Source organism: Esox lucius, chromosome 15 (genome assembly GCF_011004845.1).
Source record: "Esox lucius isolate fEsoLuc1 chromosome 15, fEsoLuc1.pri, whole genome shotgun sequence".
Lineage (NCBI taxonomy): Eukaryota > Metazoa > Chordata > Actinopteri > Esociformes > Esocidae > Esox > Esox lucius.
In genome coordinates, this window is record NC_047583.1 from 24,775,947 (window position 1) to 24,803,604 (window position 27,658).

Below are 27,658 nucleotides of genomic sequence, written 5' to 3' on the forward strand. Positions count from 1 at the left end.
AAACATGTGTGTGTGTGTGTGTGTGTGTGTTGGTGATGATTAGAGTGTTGGTGAAAACAAGTATGTGTGTGTGTGTGTGTCTCACCAGATGTGTCTCCAGGTAGAGCCTGAGGCTGTCCATTTCAGCTTTGGGTGGCATCCAGTTCTCTGTGGTCTCAAGGGCTTCCCTCAGCCAGCAGATAAACTCATCTAGTTTACTCACAAAACCCTGAGAGAGACAGAGAGAGAGAAAGATAGAGAGAAGAAGATAAAGATACTGAAGTCAATCTATAGTTGTTCTCAACTCCAAAGCTAGTCTAGGTCTTCAGGGATATTTGAATCTCTGAGTATAATATATAATTTAGATAAGGCCAGAACCTCATATACAGTACACACGTCAATGCCTACACAATAACAATGGGTTAAAGAAGATTCCCCAACAGTAACAATGGGTTAAAGAAGATTCCCCTATAGTAAGATGGGTTAAAGAAGATTCCCCTATAGTAAGATGGGTTAAAGAAGATTTCCTCTACAGTAACAATGGGTTAAAGAAGATTCCTCTACAGTAACATGGGTTAAAGAAGATTCCCCTACAGTAACATGGGTTAAAGAAGATTCCTCTACAGTAACATGGGTTAAAGAAGATTCCTCTACAGTAACATGGGTTAAAGAAGATTCCCCTACAGTAACATGGGTTAAAGAAGATTCCCCTACAGTAACATGGGTTAAAGAAGATTCCTCTACAGTAACATGGGTTAAAGAAGATTCCCCTACAGTAAGATTCCTCTACAGTAACATGGATTAAATAATATTCCCTACAATAACATGGGTTAAAGAAGATTCCCCTAGAGTAAGATGGGTTAAAGAAGATTCCTCTACCGTAAAATGGGTTAAAGAAGATTTCTCTACAATAACATGGATTAAAGAACATTCCTCTACAGTAACTTGGGTTAAAGAAGATTCCCCTACAGTAAGATTCCTCTACAGTAACATGGGTTAAAGAACATTCCTCTACAGTAACATGGGTTAAAGAACATTCCTCTACAGTAACATGGGTTAAAGAAGAACCCCTTCAGTAGAAATGCCCTTGATCAGTTAACAGTGTTTAGCCAAAGAGGAGAGGAGAGAAATAGAGGAGGAGTGGAGATGAGGGTAGTAGAGGACATAAGGAGAGAAGAGAGGAGTAGAGGAAAGGCTAGGAGGAGGCGCTCTGTGCGGTGTGTGACTACTGCCATCCGCTGGAGAGAAAAGGAGTAACTTCATTCCAACTGATGAACAAAACACCAGCTCAGCCGCTCTCTAACTGCATCCCTCCACCACCCTCCCACACCTCTTTCCTTTCCACTCCCAGACCCACGGGACACACTAGAGATGTGCTGGGCCTCAGCAGGGGGCGGTAGCTGGCATCCTGGTTCAGTAATTACTCCTTCAGATTGGTCTATCCAGTGCATCACCTCTGGTCTACAGTGTAGGGATGCTGTAAACCTTGACTCATTGAGCGCTGTACAATAATTCATTCATAACCCCCGAATTCAAACCGATCGAGCCTCTCTCACACTCCACAGCAGGCCTCCAGCACATTATCTGACAGTGATGAAAATCAAAGATATTGATATAAATGGCCTCTCTTCAGATGCGGATTGGAGCCCCAGTATTGACCTTCCTGGACCTGACTTCTCAGCCGGGCTTTGATGTGGTTGTTGACGGCTGGTTCTGAGGCTGGATGAGACCCGGGTCCTGGTTCAAACGGACAACTACTTCACACGCCGGCTTACAGGACGTGGCACCGGTGGGTGGGGACGCCAGCGTAGCTGCCAGCGCCAGGGCCATGCCCGCTAGCTGCCTATGACAACTCTCCCTCCCTCCTCTCTCTCAATCTGTTCATCACCCTCTCACTTGCTTTTGCCTCTCTTTCCCCATCACCTCTAAAAACCTGTTGGACTAATCGCCCTTCAGGTGTCCGGTGGGCGAGCAGTAGCTGGCCATACTATTCAGTTACATAGGTACATTACAGCGAGACTGTACTAGTCAATGGAGAGCGGGGACTAGAACACTTCCCCAGCCAGGGACGTTATGAGCATTTCCTTTTCATCCTCCCTCGGCCAGTGAAGCTTTCAACCCAGATGAATACACAGCCCCTGGCCACCACAGCCTTAACGGCAGGGCCTAGCTTGTCACAGAATGGGTTTGTGGGCCGGTGTAATGTGCCAGGGAGGCAGGCAGTTGGGGGGGGGTATGAATAACATGAATGAGCAACATCCCTTCGCTTCCCATCCATCCCCTCCATCAGGGAGAGAGAGAGACACAAGGAGAAAGAGTGTGAGGGAGGGAGAAAGAACGGAAAAAAGAGAAGATAGATTGAAAAAAGGCAGAACAGAGATAGTGAGAGAGGGAGGTTTGAGGGAGGGAAGGCACTGCTCGTCGGCTGCGTCACACTTCACTAGGCCCCTGAGACGCCCCCGGTAGAACCTTCAGCTGCCAGCTGTCTGTTGCCATGAGGATGAAGTCATCTCCAGAGGCCTGCATGCTAATGTAATCAATCACCTCCCTGTGTGACACGTATCATCTCAGGTGGTGCGCCTGACTGCCTCTCTCTCAGCCTCACGGTCCCAGCCTGACTGCCTCTCTCTCAGCCTCACGGTCCCAGCCTGACTGCCTCTCTCTCAGCCTCATGGTCCCAGCCTGACTGGCTCTCTCTCAGCCTCACGGTCCCAGCCTGACTGGCTCTCTCTCTCAGCCTCACGGTCCCAGCCTGACTGGCTCTCTCTCAGCCTCACGGTCCCAGCCTGACTGCCTCTCTCTCAGCCTCACGGTCCCAGCCTGACTGGCTCTCTCTCTCAGCCTCACGGTCCCAGCCTGACTGTCACTCTCAGCCTCACGGTCCCAGCCTGACTGCCTCTCTCTCAGCCTCACGGTCCCAGCCTGACTGCCTCTCTCTCAGCCTCACGGTCCCAGCCTGACTGCCTCTCTCTAAGCCTCACGTTCCCAGCATGACTGCGTCTCTCTCAGCCACACGGTCCCAGCCTGACTGCCTCTCTCTCAGCCTCACGGTCCCAGCCTGACTGCCTCTCTCTCAGCCTCACGGTCCTAGCCTGACTGCCTCTCTCTCAGCCTCAAAGTCTCTTCTTCTACCTCAATGTCCCGGCCAAAACCTCTGTCTCAATCCCAGCCTCTACATTCCATGAGGATACAGTGAGTGGAGAAGGACCCCACATCATAAAAGATACAAAACAATCTGTCATTCTGTCCCTGAGCAAGACAGTTAACCAAATTGCAAACAAGGTCGTTGCTATAAATGCGAATGTGTTTTCAGTCAACTTAGCTGGTAAAATAAGGCTTTGAAAAAAGAAAGAAAAGGAGAGGAGTTCTGTAATAAAAATAAAGTGAGATGGCAGCATTTATAAAGTGTTTTTACAGATTGGAAGTACAATCATGTTAAATTATAGCATTATATAATTTTCAGAAATAAACAATTTGGATTCAATAAACACTTCTAATGTGATTTAAACAACCTGAATTTGCATTGAATAGTGTTGGGGGCAAAGTAGCAGCGGCAGCCTATCAGAAGATTTGAAGGTGTGGTTTATTGGGGCCATGGCTTCTTTTAAGTGAAAGGAATTATATTAAGCAATTGTTTTACTCATTAAGTGTACACTTTTTTAGTGCTTCATCTTTACTTTAAAAGTTGGGATTGAGCATTTCATTACCTGAAGTTCAAATACTGATTAATTACACTTCGGGTTACTGAAACTAGATTAATGATGCTTTTGAACTCCACATGCCCAATGCAGTGGCTTTTTGGGACGTTGCTCTCAGTTTGCTTATTTCAGCCACCCAGGACAGCAAATGTAACTCCATCTGTTCTGTTGTAATCACAACACATTGGTTTGCTTGCTCACAGTTGGCACTGAAAGTGTTGAAAGACTTTTGTATAGTACATGTATGCAGGGGAGTAGATTTGGGGGAGCGGGGGTCATGATCCGACGACATTACGATAAGTCACATTTATCCCCCTGGAAAAGAGTGAAAATACACTCCTAATATGCAATACAAACCTACTCCCTAGAATACATGTAATAACTATCTATTTTGAATTACAGGGGCTTGCATAGCAAGAAGCCTCAGGTTCAATATTCCACATACTTATTTCAATCTTAGAATGGTCTTATTAATATTTGTATTAATGTTATAATTATTTAGCATGTTACTCCTTCTCTTACAGTGTTTAAGCTAGAGACACTGTTGAAATGTGAAATAAAAATGTGCATGCATTTGCATAATTAGAATAACTGAACAGTATTTCTTGAACCGCTTAAGTGTGAACTTGTTTCACATGTTTAGAATATCCCAATTTTAGATTAATAATCAATTATGGACCATGATTATACTAATAAGCGAAGCTGCATAATTGTTAGAAACAAACTCGTTTTGTCTTACTCTACTTCACTGCCATTCAACTGCAAAGTAAGAAGAATTCTGCCATAACCACCCAGAACACTTTGAATGGGTTAAAGTAAGCTCTAGAAAGGTTCCTTGCAAAGTTGAAATCTAGTTTTTTATTTAATATTTATGTTTTTTTTGTTGTTTATTATTAATATTTTTCCATTGCCATTAATTTCTTCACACTGTTTGAAGGCCCATCCACTCATCAGTGGAGAAATAAACTTTGTTAGGTAAATATCTTACATTATGTAAATATTGTGTATAAGTGGTTACACCATACAAGGTAACAGATGTCTCCAGGTTACCATTGGTAGAAAGTCAACATTTGGCTAGAATATCTTCGCTACCAAAAGTGAAAATTAATTAAAGATCAATTTTAAGATTAGTGAACCAGTATAATAACTTAATTTAGAGGATTTGAAATTGTTTTAAATCCAATTAAATTATTTTGGATAGGTAATTCCGAAGTGAAAAAATTGACTTGGAAGATGATGGAAACACTGTAATTACCAGAAATCCAATTTTATTGTCAACATATTTCTGGGTTATACAGAACTTCATTTAATTGCTTGTACTGATGACATTTAGATATTTTTTTCCCATATTACACACAAAATTATATTTGTATTCATGATATTTAGGTTTAACCACTCCCTTAAAATATACATATGTTTATGTATGGGGAAAAAAACAGTTTAATCAAGTATTTGTCATCAACAAACATAGCATTTCACTGTATTTGCATTACAGAATTATTACAGCAATTATTTGACTTAAATCTTTCAACTTCAACAACTAATACTCATTATATGGAACAACTGGTTACTTTAATTATAAGGGTACATAAGAGACAAGCAAACAGGTAATGAAATCTTTCACTACAGAGAAGGCAGCTGTCGTTCTCTGTCCCTACCAGCAGGTGGCATTGATACCCACTGTGATTTTCAGGCTCTTCCTCCAGTGACTCAGTGGTTGACTACAATGAAGATAAATAAACTGGCAACTGACTGAGGCTACATACCAAATCACATCCTACACCCTATGTAGTGCCCTACTTATGTTTAGTAGGGTTTCTTGCCTGTCTGGCATTTAGGGGCTGGGTAACACATGACAGCCAGGAATTCCAGTAATGGTATTGCAAAGAACAGCTGGAGAGGTTGGTCAGGACATCATGGAGTCAGTCAATGCCTGCCTCAACAGGGCTCATTGGCTACCCATCGTAACACCATAATAACAACACTGTATCGCTGTCATGCAGCAGCCTCTGTTGAGGCCCATTCATGTGTTAAAAGTATGGTGGCTGTCTGAACAGAGCCCCTTCATGTTTGTCTCTCCCCCCCCTCTCCCTCTCCTTCCCCGTGAATGTTGTCCTGCACATTTCCTGGGTCTCATACTCTCTTCAAATCATCAATTAGCTCTCGGCTCCTTCAGAGACCTGATTACATGCTCTTCATTATTTACCTAATGGTCTAATTACATAGCTGGATGGGAGACATTAACATGAGAGGCAGGCCAGGGGAAGAAACAAGGTTTTATCTGTTTCTACGAGGCTGTGAGGGAGAAAGCGGCGTGATGTGTCGGCTGTGGCGTCACGGTGGGTTACACCATGGCAGCCCTCCGGACTTTTCCCTCAAACGGGAACTGGATCGGAACATCCAGGTAGCTTAGCGGTGCTAGCGATGCCAATTGACTCGACATGCGCTGGCCCGGTGGGTTTTAGTAACAGTCTCTTTAGAGAATGTCCGGCACAACAGGAGAACATTTAAAAGCTGAATGGAGATGGCATACAGGCAGGTAAAATGACGAATTGTGGGTTAAATAAAGAGAAAACAACACATAAAGAATGCACATAATTCTTGCGCAATTCACATCTATAGGCAAAAAAAAATTGGGCCAACACATTGCTGAATGATCTGCAAAAGCAGGTTAGAACATGGCATCTAATATCAAGCTATTTTTAACTGGTCATATAACTTCAATTCTCAACCTTGCTAAGTGAAATTGGAGGAAATCTTTCCTCATTGCTTGTGTACTAATGCCATATTACCATCAGCATGACGACAGCAATGACTGATCTGTTCATAAATCACTGAATCGATACCGTACCTGTCAGTTAGGAACTGACCTTTGAATGTGTTGACATACTATGTGAATTCCTATTGATGCCATCATTATGCCCAGAAAAGAATTAGCCACTATTTCTAGTTTGGGAATACGTGAACTTTGGAGTGCCCCAACTGTAAATTTCAGGTATTTGAATAATCATTGCAATGACAACAAAAACAACAACAAAATTGGTCTATTACCTCTATCTTGCCCCATATGTCTGGGTGATTGTCATGGAGCTGGATGTCATCCAGTAGCTGCTGGATGAAGGTCTGACACTGCATGTCTCTGTGGGGGTCCGTGGTGCTGCCGTTGGCCGGCAGGGGGGGCGACCTGTCGATGGTTCTCCTCCTGGATCCAGTAGAGCTCCCTCTGGTCTCCCCGGAGCTCCAGCCCCTGTTGTTCTCTCTCATCCTGCTCTCCCCGGAGCTCCAAGCCTCGTCCTCCGACAGCAGGTCACTGAGGGGGCCTGACTCAATGCTCTCATCCAGGGAAGGTGCTATGTCGCTGGACGAGGTGGGCGAGAAACGTCCCATCCCCACCCGGAAGGGCCTCTTGTAGGGGCGTTGGAGGTCCAGAGGCAGGTGGGGGCTGCCCAGACCTTCACCCTCCCAGTCGGAGTTGACCTCGGTCAGCTCCCAGTCGTCCACATCCTGGATGGACAGGTGACGGCCCTGTCGGCTGGACCTCTCGGGCAGCTCTTTGGCCAGCGTCTCGAGTTTCAAGGCTAGCATCTCTGTCTTTTTCAGCTGGGCGGGCAGCGCCAGGAACTCATCTGATCCCAACCATCGCTCCTCGCTGGGGTTAGGGCTGGACCCGGCCGAAGCTGGGGCCGCCTGGGGGAACTGGGGCCCCAGGAAGAGCCAGGTAGCTGCCTCACTGGAAGGACGGGAGTCCCAGACGGCAGATTCGTCGTTGGACTCTTGGTCTGAAGGCTCCTTCGTAGTAGAAGGTCGGGGGACATTGGTGTCTCTGTGGGTCTGTGAATCATCCGGGTGTCTGTTGCATCCCCCACTGCCTGAGAAGGGTGTGGGGGAGACGTCTTGGGGGAATTGGCCTCCTGCCTCTGAGAAGCATCTCTGCAGGGGGATGGCAGCTCCATCAGGAACCCGCTGTCTCTGGTATCCCCCGACATGGCTCTCTCTGCTAGCCTGCAGGTTCCTGTCGTTCATGGCGTGAAGGCTGTCGTAGGACTGGCTGCCGTTGCTTGGGTACACGTCATCAAGCTCCAGCCAAAACTTGGAGCGGTCCGGAAGGTCCAGGAGGGAGGGGGTACTTCTGCTCAGGTCTGCCTGGAACTGAAGAGAGGGAGGCAAGGTAGATCTTCTCAGGCTGGCCTCATTCTCTCCCTCCAGGTACATGGGCTTCTTCGGTAGGCAGGGCTGCGTGGGGGATGCCTTGTCGCTAGCGCTGCCCTGCAGGGGGCGCTTGCTGAGCGAAGGGCTCTCGTTCTGCGGTGTGCCGCAGTGCATCCTGGGTGGTGTCTCTGGGCTGTGGTCCTCGCCTGCGCCGGTAGGATCTTGTTTCAGTCTGTCCACGGCTGTGCCCGGTACCTCCTCCTCACGCTCCAGGACAACGCCCTGAGTCTGGTTCTGCTTGGCCGCGATGGTCAGCAGGTCCACGCTCTGGATGAGCTCAGGGAAGTCTCTCTCCAGCTCAGGGTAGCTGCAGCGGGGCCCCTGGTCTGGTGCCCGGGTCCCCTCCTGGTCTGGTGCCCGGGTCCCCTCCTGGTCTGGTGTCCAGGTCCCCTGCTGGTCTGGTGCCCGAGGCCCCTCCTGGTCCTCACTGGGACTGTAGTCGCTGAGCTCAAAGGCTGTGATGCCGCAGTCCAGGGAGAAATAGTCCTGGCTGCACTTAATGGTCAACTGGCCACAGTCGTCCACCTCTGTCAGAGCGTTCAGGCGAGCCTGGGAGACGAAATGGGAGGAATCAGGGAATGCCAGCTTGTCGTTTCACTTTTAATAGGTTGAGGCAGTTAAATGAAGCTAATTAAGGGGGAATATCATTAATATTTTAAGAATCCAAGGCTGTGAGGATGTGTCATACAAAGAGCATGTCTCCTCAAAGAAATAAAATCAGAGTGGAGTTTTTCAACTCCTCAAACTTCACATTATACAACAGTGAATCATAGTCAATCCCCATGTCATCAGTAGTTATTCCAACATGTACCACAGGGTGGAGTACATTCTCTCTGTAACTGGGTAGCTGCAAAGTGCCACTTGTTTTCTTCCTTTAAGGTGTTTTATCTATGGACATGGTATGTGAGTAACGGAAATGTCTCTAAAGTTTAGTCTGTTGTACAGGTCAGCATGACCAGGGGACAGGACAAGAGATCCGGTGGAGACACACGTTTGTATTGTTAAAACTGCTGACTGTTTCCTTTCATTTCCATTTGTCCACACTTCCTACTTCCTAATATTACACTTACATCCACCCACCCACAAACATTATGCAGTTCCTCATTGACTACAAGAATGCAGTATAAAGCTGTTGTTTCCGATGAAGACGCTGTTCCTAGGATCAGAGATTTAGCCAAAGAATCAGGGGTTAGCTCCCTCCTTGCCTGAAGGGGTGAGGCGAGGGATGAGAAAGGGGGAACGTGTGGCACTCTGGGTGCTGGTACATGGTCCACTAACCCTAACACACTGACCACTCTAACCCTAACACACTGACCACTCTAACCCTAACACACTGACCACTCTAACCCTAACACACTGACCACTCTAACCCTAACACACTGACCACTCTAACCCTAACACATTGACCACTCTAATCCTAACACACTGACCACTCTAACCCTAACACACTGACCACTCTAACCCTAACACACTGACCACTCTAACCCTAACACACTGACCACTCTAACCCTAACACACTGACCACTCTAATCCTAACACACTGACCACTCTAATCAAATCACACTGGAACTGCTAGATATTAGACCAACAGGACTGTTACAAAGAGATAGAAAGGCTATACATGAACATTCCCTTCGATGCGTTAACAGTAGTTACAGGTTACTTCACAAAGGGAATGTTTTCTGGATGGTCTGACAGAAAAAACAGATCCAGTGCACTGTGACTAAACAGATTCCACACTATACACTGTCACTAAACAGTCAAGGCATGGTGAGGAGCCTTTTAACACCTCTGTCACACCTGACAACCACTTCACACGTTGCATCAGGGTACGTGTGAGGAAAATGTCCAACATTCCCTTTACATATACACTTTGATGTATACCTTGAATGAAGAACGAATGTCCTCGAGGTATAACAAAATACAAAAATGCTGTAAGAGTGAACGTAGCATATAACCCACCCGGGTTCTTATCCTGCTCATGGCACAAAGACCATGCACGGGAGTCCCCTAAAGGTTGTTGCAAACATCATCCCGGTTAGGGGAGCTCTAAACACTGCTGGTGTTTCTTCGTAAAGTGATTCCAGTCATCTGAAGGATGTGTCAACATACAGTTAACTCAAAGTATTTGCAGTGACACATCTTTGTAACACTTTTGGTCAGTCTTTGTAAACAGGGGAAAATGCACAAAATGTGCCATCATTTCCAAAGGATTTATACCAAATGGATGATGACACCCTGAAATGAAAACTAGATTTTCTCATTTTAAGTGCTGGAATAAAGACCGCCCCCCGAAAAAAAACGAATGAATGTAAGGGCGGAGTAACCAAACAGTATCAGTAATGTGTGTGTGTGTGTGTGTGTGTACCTGGTCGTGGTCCTGAGAGAAGGCCTGCAGGATGTCAGTCTGTCGGGTATAGTTTCCGTTGGAGTCCTGGAGGCCCTGTAAAAGCCTCTCCTTCAGTACCAGGACAGACACGCGGAGCTGGTGCCAGAGAAGCTGAACGCCGTGGATGTCCACGATGATGTTCACAGAGTAGGACAGGAGCTTCAGGGAGAACTCCGTCTCCAGCAGTGCGTGGATCTGTTCTACATGGTCTGAGATGTCCTCGCAAATGTCCTACACAAACACACACGCACACAGAGAAAACCCTTTATAGATTATGCTCACACTTCTGTTAGGAGACTGAGAGAAACAAAGAGATGATAATAGTTGTTTTATATGCAGAACTAGTAAATGACAACCACATTATCTTGACTCTGTACAGACTCCTTACGCAGACCAGTATGTTAGGGTTGTCAGTGGGAGGGTTACTACCGTGAAAGCAGAACCCAGTGGGGGTGATGGTCATATGTTCCATGTTTAAAACATGAGTCAGAATCACATGGAAGAGACATAGGCCACATCGCAGAGGAAATAGACCAATGTGAGCAGACCAAAACGGCAAATCTTCACCCCACATACCGCACAACCTTTGCCGTGATAAAATAGGCTGCCGTTTCCAAAAGCCATAGAGGTACACCACGGCCTACATTTAATGACTGCCCCGTCACAGAAGCCTTTTGACTCGCAAAAGCAGTTATATGAGCAAGGAACCTAAGCAGATATCTCAGGGTGAGTATTCCCAACACGGCTGTGCGGTCAGCGGTCACAAAGCATTGACAGAAAACGCGTGGCTTGTAAATGTTGCTACACACCAGAACGTGTCTCGCTGAAGAGTTCCTGCTTAGCATTATGAGCACAGTGTTTCCCCAGAGTCTGGAGTCATTCCACCGCTGCTCCTGCCACAGCACTAGTCTGATCTGGCCATAACTGGCCGGAGTGGGCGCTGCAACAACGACCCGACAACTGACCCCGTCCTACCCAGCCCCTCCCGGTCACAGCTGCTGGTGTTGTATTTTCAAAAGAATTGGGGACAGCGTCATAGTAAGTCGCTAGAAATACATACTAGAAAGCCCCCGGGAGTTAATCAGGGTCAAAGAAAGGAGCCAAGATCAGGTAAAAAACTGAAAATCTAACTCGGGGAAGTGGGTCTGTTCAGTCTGTGACTGTTCCGTCACAAAATAAAATGCGACAGACACACCAGAATGGCTGTCCAAGAGGTGTTCAGTGTGTTGGTGGTGTTCAGTCTCAGTCCACACCAAAATGTCCTTGAATATCAGAGGCCTGGTTTGGATTCTGCCATTCATCCCAATGGACTAAGTTGGAAACATTGAGACTAACTGTTGCACTTACAGTAGTGGAAAGTTAATATAAAACATTTGTTTAATTTTGGGACTCAAGTCCAGTGCGGTGAGGGGCAGCAGAATGTGAAGACTGTGCCTGGTGTGTAGACTTCACTGGCAACTGGAAAGACTGTGCCTGGTGTGTAGACTTCACTGGCAAATGGGAAGACTGTGCCTGGTGTGTAGACTTCACTGGCAAATGGGAAGACTGTGCCTGGTGTGTAGACTTCACTGGCAACTGGATAGTGACAGACTTTTGTTACAGTACTAATGACAGGAGCAGACTCACTTCACTGTCCACTGAATATGAAAGCCTAACAGTTCAAAACATTGAGCCACCGGTATCTTCAAGTGGATAAAAAAAACTCCCATTTGGCCCTTAAGCAAGGCACTTAACCATAATTGGTCCTGTAGGTCACTCTGGATTAATGTTGAATAAATGACTGAAATGAATATATACCTTAACTGTTCCCTTTAGCCAGATATAAATTCACATCCTTAATGGTACTCCACAAATCCGGAGCAATTCAAGTGTCGGTATTGAAGAAGAATCGTTCACCACATATAATGGTTTATTCCTCAGGACTACAGTAGAATCACTGATTCTAGAACATGCTGGATAATCACAGTTGAGGACAGTATTGCAATTACTTGTTACAATGTATATACTGCAATAAATTGTGCACACACATGCAAAATAATGAGGATTCACAATATGGACACTAACGTTAGCTTACTTCTTTCCCTGCATGCAAACATACTTATTTCAGTAACTTCATCTGGAGGTCTGCCTGTGTTAACTCATTTATCAGTGTGTTCAAAATTACTCAGTCATACACAAAGTTCCCTTACTTAGCCTTTGTTTCTTTTATTTACTTATGACAGTATAATGAGGGAAGCCAAGCACATTTAGAGCATTTTGACAGCATTTCAGTACAGTTTCATTGACACTGAGTACAGTCAGCTTGCAGTTGGTGGCTGTCTGGATCTCAGTAACAGAATAAGAGTGCCTGCTGGAGACTTGGAGACCAGGCTGGGATGGGCCGGGTCGTTTAATATTAACAAACTAATTTCAGTCACAGATGTTAAAAACGATTTGCACCACCACAGTTTAGAAGCCACACCCTCATCTCTGCTGCTCAAAATATAGCTGAGTCATCTCATCCATAGAGCCTCCTCTTCTTCCTTTAATTCAGAGACTACACTGCTGCTAGATGCTTGTACATTTTTGGATCATCCAATCAAACGTATTCACCCCAACCCAAAGAGGCGAGACCTGAGAACACTGTTGGGATAATTCCCTCACCCTCACCCTGGGGTGAGGACCGGTAGTGTTGAGATCAGTATTTTATCACGCTATGACAAATGCCTCAAACCCGCCTCACACAAACTCTGTCGTTTACATAATAAGGATGATACAAGGTTCCATTGAGACGAGGCTCCATTGAGACAAGGTTCCATCTAGACGAGGTTCCATCTAGACGAGGTTCCATTTAGACAAGGTTCCATTTAGACAAGGTTCCATCTAGATGAGGTTCCATTGAGACGAGGTTCCATCGAGATGAGGTTCCATTGAGACGAGGTTCCATCGAGACGAGGTTCCATCTTGATGAGGTTCCATTTAGACAAGGTTCCATACAAATTAGGTTCCATTTAGTCAAGGTTCCATTTAGAGGAGGTTCAACCGAAGAGAACATGCTCCGGTCCGGCACAGCGCTCGGCAGGGTCTCCATAACAACAGGTCTAACAACAGAACATGGGTGGTCTCTTGGCGTCAGTACTTCCTGTGCTCCCTAAATAACATGGCATCTTTGAATGTAGGTCAAACGCGTAGCCATCTCCGTGCACGACCAGCGGTCAGGATCCACACACACAAAATACACATACAGTACTGAAGCTTCAGGAACAAGCCAAAAACAGATCAGTAAGACCTCATAAAAGGTAGCTACTCTCGGTAAGTTGGTTGTGCATTGGGTTATTCTCGTAACTGAAAACCTAACATCAGCATAGGCAAAAAGGTTTATAGGTGATGCAATATGTCCATTGCTAAAGAGACATACAGTACATATTTGCAACCATGTATCTTTCTTATTCACATATAGAAAATAAATTATGTAAAATTAGGTAACCCTTCAAAGCAAATACCCTAGATATTTTTTTAGCACTTATTCAACACACAAGGTGTTGAATAATTGAAGCTAATTTAAAGAAAAGTATGACATTTCACTGCGGCCGTTTGAAAGTATGGAACTTATGTCATTGTGTGGAATGCTGTCCTCAGGACTGCCTTGATAATGAAAGGAGATGAACACACACACACACAGACAGCTTTGTTCATCAGTATGAAGTCTACTGAATCACAATTACTACTCTTAAAAACAGTGACCACCATCAAGTCCATCTGACCAACCCTAACACCGTCTACAGTTGTGTTCCCAAAACAAACCCAGTAATTTCCAATTCTTTCACATACTGTCCAAATCAAATAGTTCTGGCCAGCCTTACCTGTTGCAAAGCAATGATCTAGTCTTCTGGGTATCCTTTACACAGTTCCCAAAGAAGTTAATCAAAACAAAGACAAGCAGTAGAGCGTAACAGTGAGTTTCATTCCTCTGTCTTCCACAAGAATTAGAGCTGGTCTCTCATGAACAAGGTTGGTGTGTGGCTTTCTCTCTCTACTGACCTGATTCTCTCACTGGTGGGGGGGGGGGGTCTCTCACAACACTACAGAGGCTATTTTAGGCTTTGACCTCACCCTCGTCTCTTTGAGTTAACCCCCACCCTCTTCTCTCCCCAGCCATGGGGCAGCTGCACCCCCACCCTCCACCCGACTGTCCACCCACCCCCCTTGTGCCCATTGGGTGCAGCTGCCAACTGGAGTGGTGGGTCGGACTGGGTGCAGAAAGGAGTTCAAAGACATTTCTAATCCTTGCCTTGATTAAATCGCTAGTCATAAATGTTGTTGCATACATTTCGGAGGTGTCCGTTCAAAACAGCACAGCATAAAGCAACACCCGGAATACTGGAATGTAATCCAGGAAGGTTGTCTCGACCCAGCAAAGGTATGTAGCTAGCCACATGCAGCACAACCAACAAGTAGCTGTGAGGTGGCCCGCTTCCCCCAGGGTGTGAACTGTATGTGCCCCTCCCCTCCACCAACCTTTACCAGGCCTCCTGGGTCAAGCACACACACAGACAGACTGCAAAGAGACACAGGAGATGACTGAATTCCTGGGATTTTCTGCAGTGTTGGGATTACATCACTAGAAATACCATTTTCCAAACAGCTGCAGGAGACCTCATTGACACCCTATCACTAACACGGATCCTGCCTAGGGTATAATAAATACACTAAACACTAACGTTGATACTACCTAGAGTAGGAATAAAGACAGTTAACACAAAAACTGATACTACCTAGAGTAGGAATAAAGACAGTTAACACAAAAACTGATACTACCTAGAGTAGGAATAAAGACAGTTAACACAAAAACTGATACTACCTAGAGTAGGAATAAAGACAGTTAACACAAAAACTGATACTACCTAGAGTAGGAATAAAGACAGTTAACACAAAAACTGATACTACCTAGAGTAGGAATAAAGACAGTTAACACAAAAACTGATACTACCTAGAGTAGGAATAAAGACAGCTAACACAAAAACTGATACTACCTAGAGTAGGAATAAAGACACTTAACACAAACACTGATACTACCTAGAGTAGGAATAAAGACAGTTAACACAAAAACTGATACTACCTAGAGTAGGAATAAAGACAGTTAACACAAAAACTGATACTACCTAGAGTAGGAATAAAGACAGTTAACACAAAAACTGATACTACCTAGAGTAGGAATAAAGACAGCTAACACAAAAACTGATACTACCTAGAGTAGGAATAAAGACAGTTAACACAAAAACTGATACTACCTAGAGTAGGAATAAAGACAGTTAACACTAATGCTGATATTACCTAGAGTAGGAATAAAGACAGTTAACACAAACACTGATACTACCTAGAGTAGGAATAAAGACACTTAACACTAATGCTGATATTACCTAGAGTAGGAATAAAGACAGTTAACACAAACACTGATACTACCTAGAGTAGGAATAAAGACACTTAACACAAACACTGATACTACCTAGAGTAGGAATAAAGAATCTTAACACTAACACTGATACTACCTAGAGTAGGAATAAAGACACTTAATGCTAACACTGATACTACCAAGACTAGGAATAAAGACAGTTAACACAAACACTGATATTACCTAGAGTAGGAATAAAGACAGTTAACACAAACACTGGTACTACCTAGAGTAGGAATAAATACACTTAACACAAACACTGATACTACCTAGAGTAGGAATAAAGAATCTTAACACTAACACTGATACTACCTAGAGTAGGAATAAAGACACTTAATGCTAACACTGATACTACCAAGACTAGGAATAAAGACACTAACAAAGACACTACTTAGTGTAGGAATAAAGATACTATACACCAAAAAAGACACTACCTAGAGTAGGAATGAAGACACTAAACATTAACACTGTTACTATCCAGATTTGGACTATAGACACTAAACACTAAAACTACCTAGAGTAGGAATGAAGACACTAAACATTAAACACTAATACTGATCCTACCTAGAGTAGGAATGAAGACACTAAACATTAAACACTAATACTGATCCTACCTAGAGTAGGAATGACGACACTAAACACAAACACTGATACTACCTATTGTACAGGATTGTAACAGGCATGGCCTGTGCTGTGCCAGCTGTTGCATTTCTATGTTCAGTGTATTCAGTTCTTTTTAGTCTGTTTCTATTTTTTGTTGTGTCAATCCATCATGTTCATTGCTTTCACATGTGTTCTTAGTGTTCTCACCTGAGTCTTGTTTCTTTGATCACCTCCCTATTTAGTCTCTCCAGTTCCCTGTTCCTTTGTTGTTCATTGTCTCATGTGACGTGCCTGGGTCATATTGCCAAAGCACTGTATCAAGTAAGTCTTTAAACAACAAGGCATTAAACAACATATGTTGAACAACCTGTGTCCTGCCACCACAAAGATGTGACAAGGAATGAAGACACGAAACACTAACAATGATACTACCTAGGTTAGGAATAGACAAAATTATTCATTAAATTAAAATGAATAGCATTATGAACAAAAATAGGGGGGGAAAACAACCCCACATACATGCTTGCAAGCATGTGTGTGTATTTACTTATATACATTTGTGTCTCTGTGTTTGTGTGAGTGTGTTTGTGATAGATTAGAAAGTTTTTGATCACATCACTAGGCTAAACCCCTCCTACTTTGTTGTTTATTAGGCAGCTCTGTGGCTGTATGTCACTTTTGTCTCTCTCGTCACACACACACGCTCCAGATTCAATGCAAAGCTGCTAAATGAGGTGCCAGACCTAAGCAAGGCTCCATTATAGAGCTAACAGCTTAGGTCAGTTTACACTAAACACTGACTTCTTTATATCACCTACTGTCTACATCCACACACATCTAACAGCAGAAATCTATCCAGACGTTCATTCTATAACAATAACCACTTTCCTTTCACACACCATCAGCATAGCAACAGTGATGTCAGGTCTCGGTTACATAGGAGCATCAATGATTGCTTAAGCAGTTCACATAATTTAGTTTCATGAAGTTCAAATTGTGTTCAGTCCTTTTATTAAATCATTATCTTAACTGCCTATTTTTCCTTCCATCTTCATTTTAAGTGCCATAACTGCAATTTTTATGTCCTGAGTATGTCTTTGTGACAGGTTTAGGGCTCACTCCATGTTTCATGGATAGAACTGAATCCATCCTCTATGGTACAATGGCAAGGTCAGAGCTACTAAACAGAGACCTCGGCCTCCTAAGAATAGACAGCATACAAAAGCAGACATCCTGAAGAGCAGGCCGGGGGGGAGACAGGGGGAAGGCGTGCACAAAATAATATTTAAACATTTTAAAATCTCCAGCCTACTATAAACTAACTTTAAAGACCACATCCTGAATAAGGAGAACTACAGTGTATGAAATTAAAACTATTATTGTTATAAATCTAGACTTAATACCCCATAAGAAGAAAGCAAAACATTTTGAGAAATGTGTGACAATTTATAGAATATAAAAAAAACTCCAACATCTCTCATGTACAAAATATTCAGATCCCTTTATTCAGTACTTTGAAGAAGCATCTTTGGCAAGGTTGACAGCTGTGAGTTTTCTTGGGTATGACTCTAGTGAGCTTTGCTCCCCTGATTGCACACCCAATCTTCCTTGTAAGTCCTCTCAAGATCTGTCAGATTGGATGGGGAGCATCAGTGAACTGGGATCTTTAGGTCTCCCCACAGATGTTAGATGGGTTTCAATTCCGGGTCTTGGCTGTGTGCTTCAGTTTGTTGTTGAGCTGAAAGATGAATCATCACCCCAGTCTGCAGTCCTGTGCACTCTGGATCAGGTTCTTTAAACATCTCACTGTATTTTGCTCTGTTCATCCTTCTCTCAATTCTTACCAGTCTCCCAGTCCCTGTTGCAAATAAACATCCCCAAAGCAAACTTCACCGCAGGGATGATATTATCCTGGCGATGAGTGGTGCCTGTAGCACTTGGTATTCCATAGGTTTGATATTTTCTGTCAGTGCTTCCGATGGGGTGTCATATGCCTTTTCCTTGGGAGTGGCTTCCATCTAATGGTTGTCGTTCTGGCAGGATCTCCGATCTCTGGAGAGAAACTCTGAAGCTCTGTCTGAGTGGCCATTGTGTTCTTGGTCATCTCCCTGAGCAAGACTCTTTTGTCTGGTTACACAGTTTAGCCCGAACAGCTACCTCTAGGAAGAGTCTTGGTGGATCCAACTTCTCCCAGTTCACAATGATGAAGCCCACTGTGTTCCTGGGAACTTTCAGCACTTTAGCAAATTTTTTATTACCTTCCCCAGATCTATGACTTAACACAATTCTATTTTAGAGGTCTACAGAGAGTTGTTTGGACTTCATGGCTTGGTCTTACATGTGCATCTTACATGTGATACTCCAATCATGTCCAAGTCCTAGAGATGGGATTGTCAGAAGAAACAGGATCCATCTGAGCACAATATTTCCAATAAACTGGCAAAATATTTTTTTGCTTTGTCATTATAGGGCATTGTGTCTAGACTGACTTCAAAAACAAAAACAAACAAAAAAAATGCAACCATTTACAGATTTGGTCTTTAACTCTGAAGACACTGTAAGAGTACAACAGTAGGATACAACAGATCAGCATCAGTCAAATTGAATTGCCGTGTTCAAATGTTCATTTACTGACCTGATTCAAAGTCAATCTTTAACAGTATAACATGTCCACTAAAGCCCACTAGATGGCAGACTTTACCAGTGAATTCAAATAGATGTCATATGAAAACATCAACACATACTGAAAGTCACCAGATAGGCTGACAATGGTGTTGCATCTATTTAATGTTGTGCTTTTTGACAGAAATTACTACAACTTGTCAAGTCTTGGGTACATACTGGAGGAGGTTGAGTGAAAGGAAACACACTGAAAAGCGGTAAAGAAACAAAGAAGGAGACAAAGAAGGAAAGAAATGGGAGAGAAGGGGAGAAAGAGAGGAGACAGAGGAGAGTCAAAGAGGCAGATAATTATATGGAGAAGACAAAATTGTGATTTGGGTGTCATTTTTACACATTCCAACAACGTAAAATTGCCACAATCGAAATATTAACAATGACACTTAAGTAAAAAATTGCAGAGCTATATAATTACACAATCCTGAATGTATAGTTTCACCACTACAAGTGACCATGAATAGAAGAGCCTTACGACTGTATCAACAATGCAATCTCTGTGGTAAGACAGTTCTGTCAATGACAGAGCCGGCGCAGCCCTGGCCAATACATCAGCCTGTTGGAGTTACAGTCCCATGGGACGCCAACCAAACCAACAAACAGATCAGTCACTGTCTCTGCACCAGGGCCCGTATTCACAGAGCGTGTCAGTATACTGATCGCAGATTGTCTACGATAATATGAAAGGAAAACTGATCCTAGATAAGCACTTCCGCTCCAGGATGATTTCTGTGAATGCAGGTCACTGACTCAGGGTGTCACATGGTCAGCATTCCTCCCTGGAGGACAACACACCTTTAAAAAATGGAAAAATAAAGAATCTGTCTACACTGCGTGAACAACTATTAGGCAAGTGAGTATTCTGATCGTATAAATGGAATCATTTTCAGGTGTATTTGTGTAATGAGGGAGGGTTTGGCAACAGTGAATAACACCTTATATCAAGGTGTGTATAATTATTAAGCAGCTTCATGACCTCAGGTAAAATTCCTTTCAGACTGATGCAACACTCTTGAAATAGCCAAACTATTGAGGCGTGACCACTGGACACTAAAATGTTTTTTTTGCGAATAGTCAACTGGGTTGAAAAAAATGCATGGAGAAGAAAAGGTGCAAATGAACTGCAAAAGACTTGAGGAGAATAAAACGTGAAGCTACCAGGAACCCATTGTCCTCCAGTGCCATCATATTCCAGACCTACAACCTACTTGGAGTGTCCAGAAGTACAAGGTGTCAAGTGCTCAGAGACATGGCCAATGTCAAGAAGGCTGAAACACGACCACCACTGAATAAGATTCACACGCTGAAGTGTATAGACTGGGTAAATAAATACCTGAATGGTTTTATGGACAGATGAAATGAGAGTGACTCTTGTTGGACCAGATGGATGGGCCTGTGGCTGGATCACTAATGGACACAGGGCATCACTTCGAGTCAGGCGCCAGCAAGGTGGAGGAGGGGTACTGGTGTGGGCTGCTATCATTAAGGATGAGGTAGTTGGACATTTTCGGGTTGAAGATGGACTGAAGCTCAACTCCCATACCTACTGCCAGTTTCTAGAAGATACTTTCTTCAAGCAGTGGTACAGGAAGAAGTCCTTAGCATTCAAGAATGCCATGTTCTTAATGCAGGACAAAGCTCCATCACATACATCTGAGTACTCCACTGCTTGGCTAACAAGCAAGGGCCTCAAAGATGCTCGAATAATGACCTGGATTTAAATCCTATTGAGAACTTGTGGACCCTTCTCAAATGTGAGATTTACAGTCAGGGAAGACAATACATCTGTTTGAACAGCATTTGGGAGGCTGTGATTGCTTCTTCAGCAAAAGTTGATCGTGAACAGATCAAGAAATTGACAGACTGCATGGATGGAACGCTCATGGCAGTTATTGAAAAGAGGGGTGGCTATATATTAAAATCTCTGTACGCAAGGGACAAGGCTGAAAAACAATATTGGATGGTCATGATCTTCGAGCCTTCAGGTGGCACTGCATTAAAAACCGACACAATTCTGTAGTGGAAATCACTGCATGGGCTCAGGAAAACTTCTGAAAACCATTGTCTGTGGATACAGTACACATCTGCATCCACAAATGCAAGTTAAAATTCTACCATGCAAAGAAGAACCCAGGTATAAACAAGATCCAAAAACCCTGCTGCCTTCTCTGGGCCCTAGCTCATTTAAGATGGACTGAGGCAAAGTGGAAAACTGTCATGTGGTCTGATGAATCAAAATTTGAAATTGTTTTAGGGAATAATGCAACATCAGTGATGGGATGGGGAAGCATTAGTGCACATGGCATGTGTGACTTGCACATCTGTGAAGGCACCATTAATGCTGAACAATATATACAGGTTTTGGAGAAACATACGCTGCCATCCAGACAAAGTCTTTTTCAGTAAAGGCCTAGCTTATTTCAGCAAGACAATTCCAAACCACATTCTGCACATTACAACAGCACGGCTCTGTAGTCCCCCATTTCAATTTCAATGGGCACCCCAAATTTTTGAACTGCTGAAATCCTATATCAAGCAAGAATGGAAAAACATTTCGCTTTCAAAACTACAGCAATTGGTCTCCTAAGTTCCCAAATGCTTACAGAGTATTGTTAAAAGAAGAGGTGATGCAACACAGTGGTAAACATGCCCCTGTCCCAACTTTTTTTAAACATGTTCATCAAATTCAAAATGGGCAAGAATTTTCCCTAAAACAATAACATTTATCATTTTCATTTGATATGTTGTCTTTGTACTATTTTAAATTAAATACAGAGATAAATTATTTGCACATCATTGCATTCTGTTTTTATATGCATTTTACGCAGCGGCCAAACTTTTCTGTAAACACACATGTATATCAACCACTACCATGCTCTGGTCAAAAAAAGTGTTGGTGTCATTTCAGAAAAATGCTTGGAGGTAGCTAAACTATTCATCCACGGTAAGGTTGGTGAAGGTGATTAGGATGTAAGGACAAAGGTCAAGTTGAAGGACTACATCTGTCTGATCGATGCACTCAATGAAGTGCCTGATGACTCAGCAGTGCGAGGCAGACACTAGGGAGTTTTCTACTAAATACTGTGATACATTGCATCATCTAGGAATCAAAACATTTGGGTAAACTGATGGTATCAGAGAAATGTAATTATTTGGAAAGCAAAGTGGCATGCAACACTGTCCTTGGTTGGAACAATTGGTTAACTGGACCTAACGGAAAGGCATGTAGACTAGTGAATCAAACAGCAGGAAATGCACCATGAGAGTGGGCATAGCTTTGTGTTAAAATTAACTAAAATGTATAAAGTAAATTCAAAAATGTACATTACATGTGGCTGTTTTTCAAAATATTAGCATTCTCATGATATGAATATTGCACATGTCGAGTTTTGAATTTTGATGAGAATATTATTAATTGTGTGAATAGATACACACAGAACTTATAAATGGGGACAATCAAACAAAATTCCTCTTAGAAATCACATTTGGACTTTTGGTCTTAACACTAAATTTGATCCTAACCCTAAACAAATCCTAGCATTAACCCCAAAAGTATAACCCTAACTCTGAACCTAATAGCGAACCCTAAACCTAATTCCAATCCCAGTGGTAGCATTCACCCTAAACCTAACACTTAACCCAAGGCACAACAAAAAGAGTTTTCAGTGTGGACAGAGAAAATGTTCTGACAAATTATATTTTCTTGGTTTAATTACAGTTTGGAGTCACTTTTGTCATAATTTACATAATAAACAAAATTAAAACAAACACACACACACACACACACACACACACACACACCATACACAGTAGAGCAGCCTTTTAGCTCGCCACTAATTAAAACATGAAACGGAACCTTTTCCAGCTTGCCTGGGAAGAGAGTGGTACTCTGAAATGATGTTTTTACAGGGACATCGGTTTGTGAAGAGACACTCAGTACCTCAGAGAGTTAAATAAAATGTAATTTATTCAATAAATGTATACCAAATCTTCAATCTAGTAAATCTTCAATCTATTGTTTTGAAAAGAAACTGTCGTGAGTGTTGATATGTTTATATGTTTACATAAAGAATGATTCAGTCGGCCCATGTCCATCACACTGATTTGACAGCAGATAGAGAAACATCTTCCTATTCTAGCATACTATTTGGCCTGCCTTTAATTGGTGAATTCATCAAACCCTCTGAAACTTTTGGTCTTACTACGTACCTATGCTTTAAACCTCTACTTGGAGCTGGATCTTTCAATATGTAGTACATACGTGGAATTTGTACATCAGCCACAAAATCTATACTTCAAAAGTGACAGTTTTCTGGAACCAGCACGACACCATTTGAATAGTGCAGGCCTCGTCCAAAGCTATTTGAGGCACAGCCAATGCGGTTCATTTGATCGACATTTAAGTTACAACTAGTCAGATGCACACTGGCAACTTCCACAAAGAAAGAGGGCTGGCCAGCATTATCCAATGAGGTTGAAAGGCGGGGCCGACAACTCACCATGTAGGTCACCTAGTTCAGGCCACTAATCAAACACTCACATACACTACAGAGTAGGATAGAATGTTCTATTTTGGTATATTTCTTTATTACTGGACAGGGACTCATTGTTGTATTGTTAACGGTTTCTGCCTGAAGAATCAAAGGCACATGACTTGAGCATGACTAAAGGGTTCAAACTGAATGAGTCTTTTCACTAACACTTTTCTGCCTTCAGAATGTCATTCTCGGAGTTGGTCTATGTAATCCCCCAGTTCAATTAACTGCAACCTTCAATATGTATCATAACACTTCAGCATGAACAGACAAACCTTTTTCAATGCACTGGAAATGATCATCTCTACAGCATTATGACAGTAGGACACTCCATGACATTTCTCCAATACCTAATATTTGAGTCAGACTGTGCTGTCCGTCTGTCCTGGCAGGTTTTGCTATATTGCTGTTTCCGCTTGTTTTACAGTCTGTCTGTTTCGGCTGGTTACGTTGCATGTCTGTCCTGGCCTATTCTGCTGTCTGTCTGTCCTGGCTGGTTATGCTGTCTGTCTGTCCTGGCCTATTCTGCTGTCTGTCTGTCCTGGCTAATTATGCTGTCTGTCTGTCCTGGCTGGTTATGCTGTCTGTCTGTCCTGGCTGGTTATGCTGTCTGTCTGTCCTGGCTGGTTATGCTGTCTGTCTGTCCTGGCTGATTATGCTGTCTGTCTGTCCTGGCTGGTTATGCTGTCTGTCTGTCCTGGCTGGTTATGCTGTCTGTCTGTCCTGGCTGGTTATGCTGTCTGTCTGTCCTGGCTGGTTATGCTGTCTGTCTGTCCTGGCTGGTTATGCTGTCTGTCTGTCCTGGCTGGTTATGCTGTCTGTCTATGGTGACTGTGCTGTCTGTCTGTCCTGGCTGGTTATGCTGTCTGTCTGTCCTGGCTGGTTATGCTGTCTGTCTGTCCTGGCTGATTATGCTGTCTGTCTGTCCTGGCTGGTTATGCTGTCTGTCTGTCCTGGCTGGTTATGCTGTCTGTCTGTCCTGGCTGGTTATGCTGTCTGTCTGTCCTGGCTGGTTATGCTGTCTGTCTATGGTGACTGTGCTGTCTGTCTGTCCTGGCTGGTTATGCTGTCTGTCTGTCCTGGCTGGTTATGCTGTCTGTCTGTCCTGGCTGATTATGCTGTCTGTCTGTCCTGGCTGGTTATGCTGTCTGTCTGTCCTGGCTGGTTATGCTGTCTGTCTGTCCTGGCTGGTTATGCTGTCTGTCTGTCCTGGCTGGTTATGCTGTCTGTCTGTCCTGGCTGATTATGCTGTCTGTCTGTCCTGGCTGGTTATGCTGTCTGTCTGTCCTGGCTGGTTATGCTGTCTGTCTGTCCTGGCTGGTTATGCTGTCTGTCTGTCCTGGCTGGTTATGCTGTCTGTCTGTCCTGGCTGGTTATGCTGTCTGTCTGTCCTGGCTGGTTATGCTGTCTGTCTGTCCTGGCTGGTTATGCTGTCTGTCTATGGTGACTGTGCTGTCTGCTGTATCATCCCCATCCATCTCCACCTGATCCTGAGATCATCCTGAGATGTGATCACTGGGCATCTGCATGTGGAATATATTCCAGTCACTTGGTATATTATCATAGAGGCTGGTGCTATAGAGGAAGGAGAAGCCCATGTTATTATGCCGCTAAGACAAACACACACACACAAGCACACACACAGCTAGCTAGTCTCCCTGGTGGTGTTGTGAGGTCTTTATATAGCCTTTGTCTGCTCTCTTCTCTAGCAGTCTGCTCTGCAGTGAGATTCTGTATCTGGATACTGTGAATTAAACATGCCTTTGGCTGCCAGAGACAGACCGCTTCCAGTTGGAGCACACGTGTGAACTAACACACACACTCACACACACACACAAACACACGTACACACGTACACACTCACACACACACACACACACACACACACACGCACACTGCAGTGTCATATCTAAGAGCTTTTACCTCCTGTAAGGTCACCTCTGCTCTGTCTAAAATATTCAAAGGAAGAGAAGAGTGGTTGTTTCAAGGTCGTCACTCAGATAGTCAGACAAGGAAAACCATGTTGAAGTAAGGACATTTGGCTGGGCTTCACTTTATTAAGAAGCTTCATCTGATTTGGGTTTGTGTGGTCACCCACACACCATACAAACACACATACACCATGATTTATTTCCATTAATTGCAAATGAACTATAAACGTTGTCAAAAAACTTGCATTGTCTCCCATGAATTAGTACAGAGATATGTAGGCTAGGCCCATAAATTGCCTTTCATTAGCTAACGCCTTTGTGTCAGTGTTTTCTGGCCATAACAACAAAATACAAAATGTATTAGTTTGTAAAAAGAAATATGTTTTTATATACAGTCCCTTAAAACAATACTTTCCAAATGAAACTACATTTAATATATTGACTAACAGAGTTACGTTAGTCTGTATTAATTCAAACAAATCTACCGATGTGTTCAAGTTCCAGTGAAAATATCCTTGGAAGGAAGCTTAATAGGAATAAATTATATAAAATGAATGAACAAAAACCAAAAAAAAATCTGGCTAGCGCATCCATAGATGTAATGTCTTAACAAAACTGTGAAGAATCACTAGTCCATATTATTACGATCATTTATTCTTGTTTAGAAAAATGAGAATGTCCACATGGTCCGGGTGTAGACCAATAGGCTGATGTAGTCTGTTGACTATCAGGCCTGCAGCCCAGAAAACCCTTTTAACTGGTACAGATGTTGCCATGCTTTCACTAGCCGTGGTGATTTCCTGTACCAGGACATTAGTAAGATTTGTTTAGTCTATAAGAAATAACCCATCATTACTGCCGCCAAGTGAGTCAATCGGTAGTACAGATTTTTTTTGTAACTTTTGAAAATTAGATGAACTTGTCAGTAAATGCCATTCTTGTCGAAATATCAACAATTAGACTATTTGCTCGGGCCCCTACCACACACCATGCTGACACCACTCACAAACCATACAAATACACACACACCACCCACACACCATACAAATACACACACCACCCACACACCATACAAAGACACACACACCACCCACACATCATACAAATACACACACCACCCACACACCATACAAAGACACACACACCAACCCACACACCATACAAATACACACACACCACCCACACACCATACAAATACACACACCACCCACACACCATACAAATACACACACACCACCCACACACTATACAAATACACACACCACCCACACACCATACAAAGACAGACACACCACCCACACATCATACAAATACACACACCACCCACACACCATACAAAGACACACACACCAACCCACACACCATACAAATACACACACACCACCCACACACCATACAAAGACACACACACCACCCACACACCATACAAATACACACACCACCCACACACCATACAAATACACACACACCACCCACACACCATACAAAGACACACACACCACCCACACACCATACAAATACACACACCACCCACACACCATACAAATACACACACACCACCCACAAACCATACAAATACACACACCACCCACACACCATACAAATACACACTCACCACCCACACACCATACAAAGACACACACACCACCCACACACCATACAAATACACACACCACCCACACACCATACTGACACCACTCACAAAACATACAAATACACACACACCACCCACACACCATACAAAGACACACACCACCCACACACCATACAAATACATAGACACCACCCACACACCATACAAATACACACACACCACCCACACACCATACAAATACACACACACCACCCACACACCATACAAAGACACACACCACCCACACACCATACAAATACACACACCACCCACACACCATACAAAGACACACTCACCACCCACACACCATACAAATACACACTCACCACCCACACACCATACAAATACACACTCACCACCCACACACCATACAAAGACACACACACCACCCACACACCATACAAATACACACTCACCACCCACACACCATACAAATACACACTCACCACCCACACACCATACAAAGACACACACACCACCCACACACCATACAAATACATACACACCACCCACACACCATACTGACACCACTTACAAACCATACAAATACACAAACACCACCCACACACCATAC

The 27,658-nt window shown here is 43.5% G+C and overlaps 1 protein-coding gene across 2 annotated transcripts in view; it reads right to left on the reverse strand.

Moving 5' to 3' along the window:
- Positions 1-27,658, reverse strand: part of akap6 (A kinase (PRKA) anchor protein 6) — a 130,965-nt gene that overhangs the window by 82,303 nt on the left and 21,004 nt on the right. For both annotated transcript variants that reach the window (XM_034297391.1, XM_034297392.1), the window contains 3 exons: positions 10,255-10,506; positions 6,729-8,435; positions 86-208 (listed from right to left, as the gene is read on the reverse strand). In XM_034297391.1, coding sequence (XP_034153282.1) covers positions 86-208; positions 6,729-8,435; positions 10,255-10,506 — 2,082 coding nt within the window. The remainder of the gene's footprint in view (positions 1-85; positions 209-6,728; positions 8,436-10,254; positions 10,507-27,658) is intronic.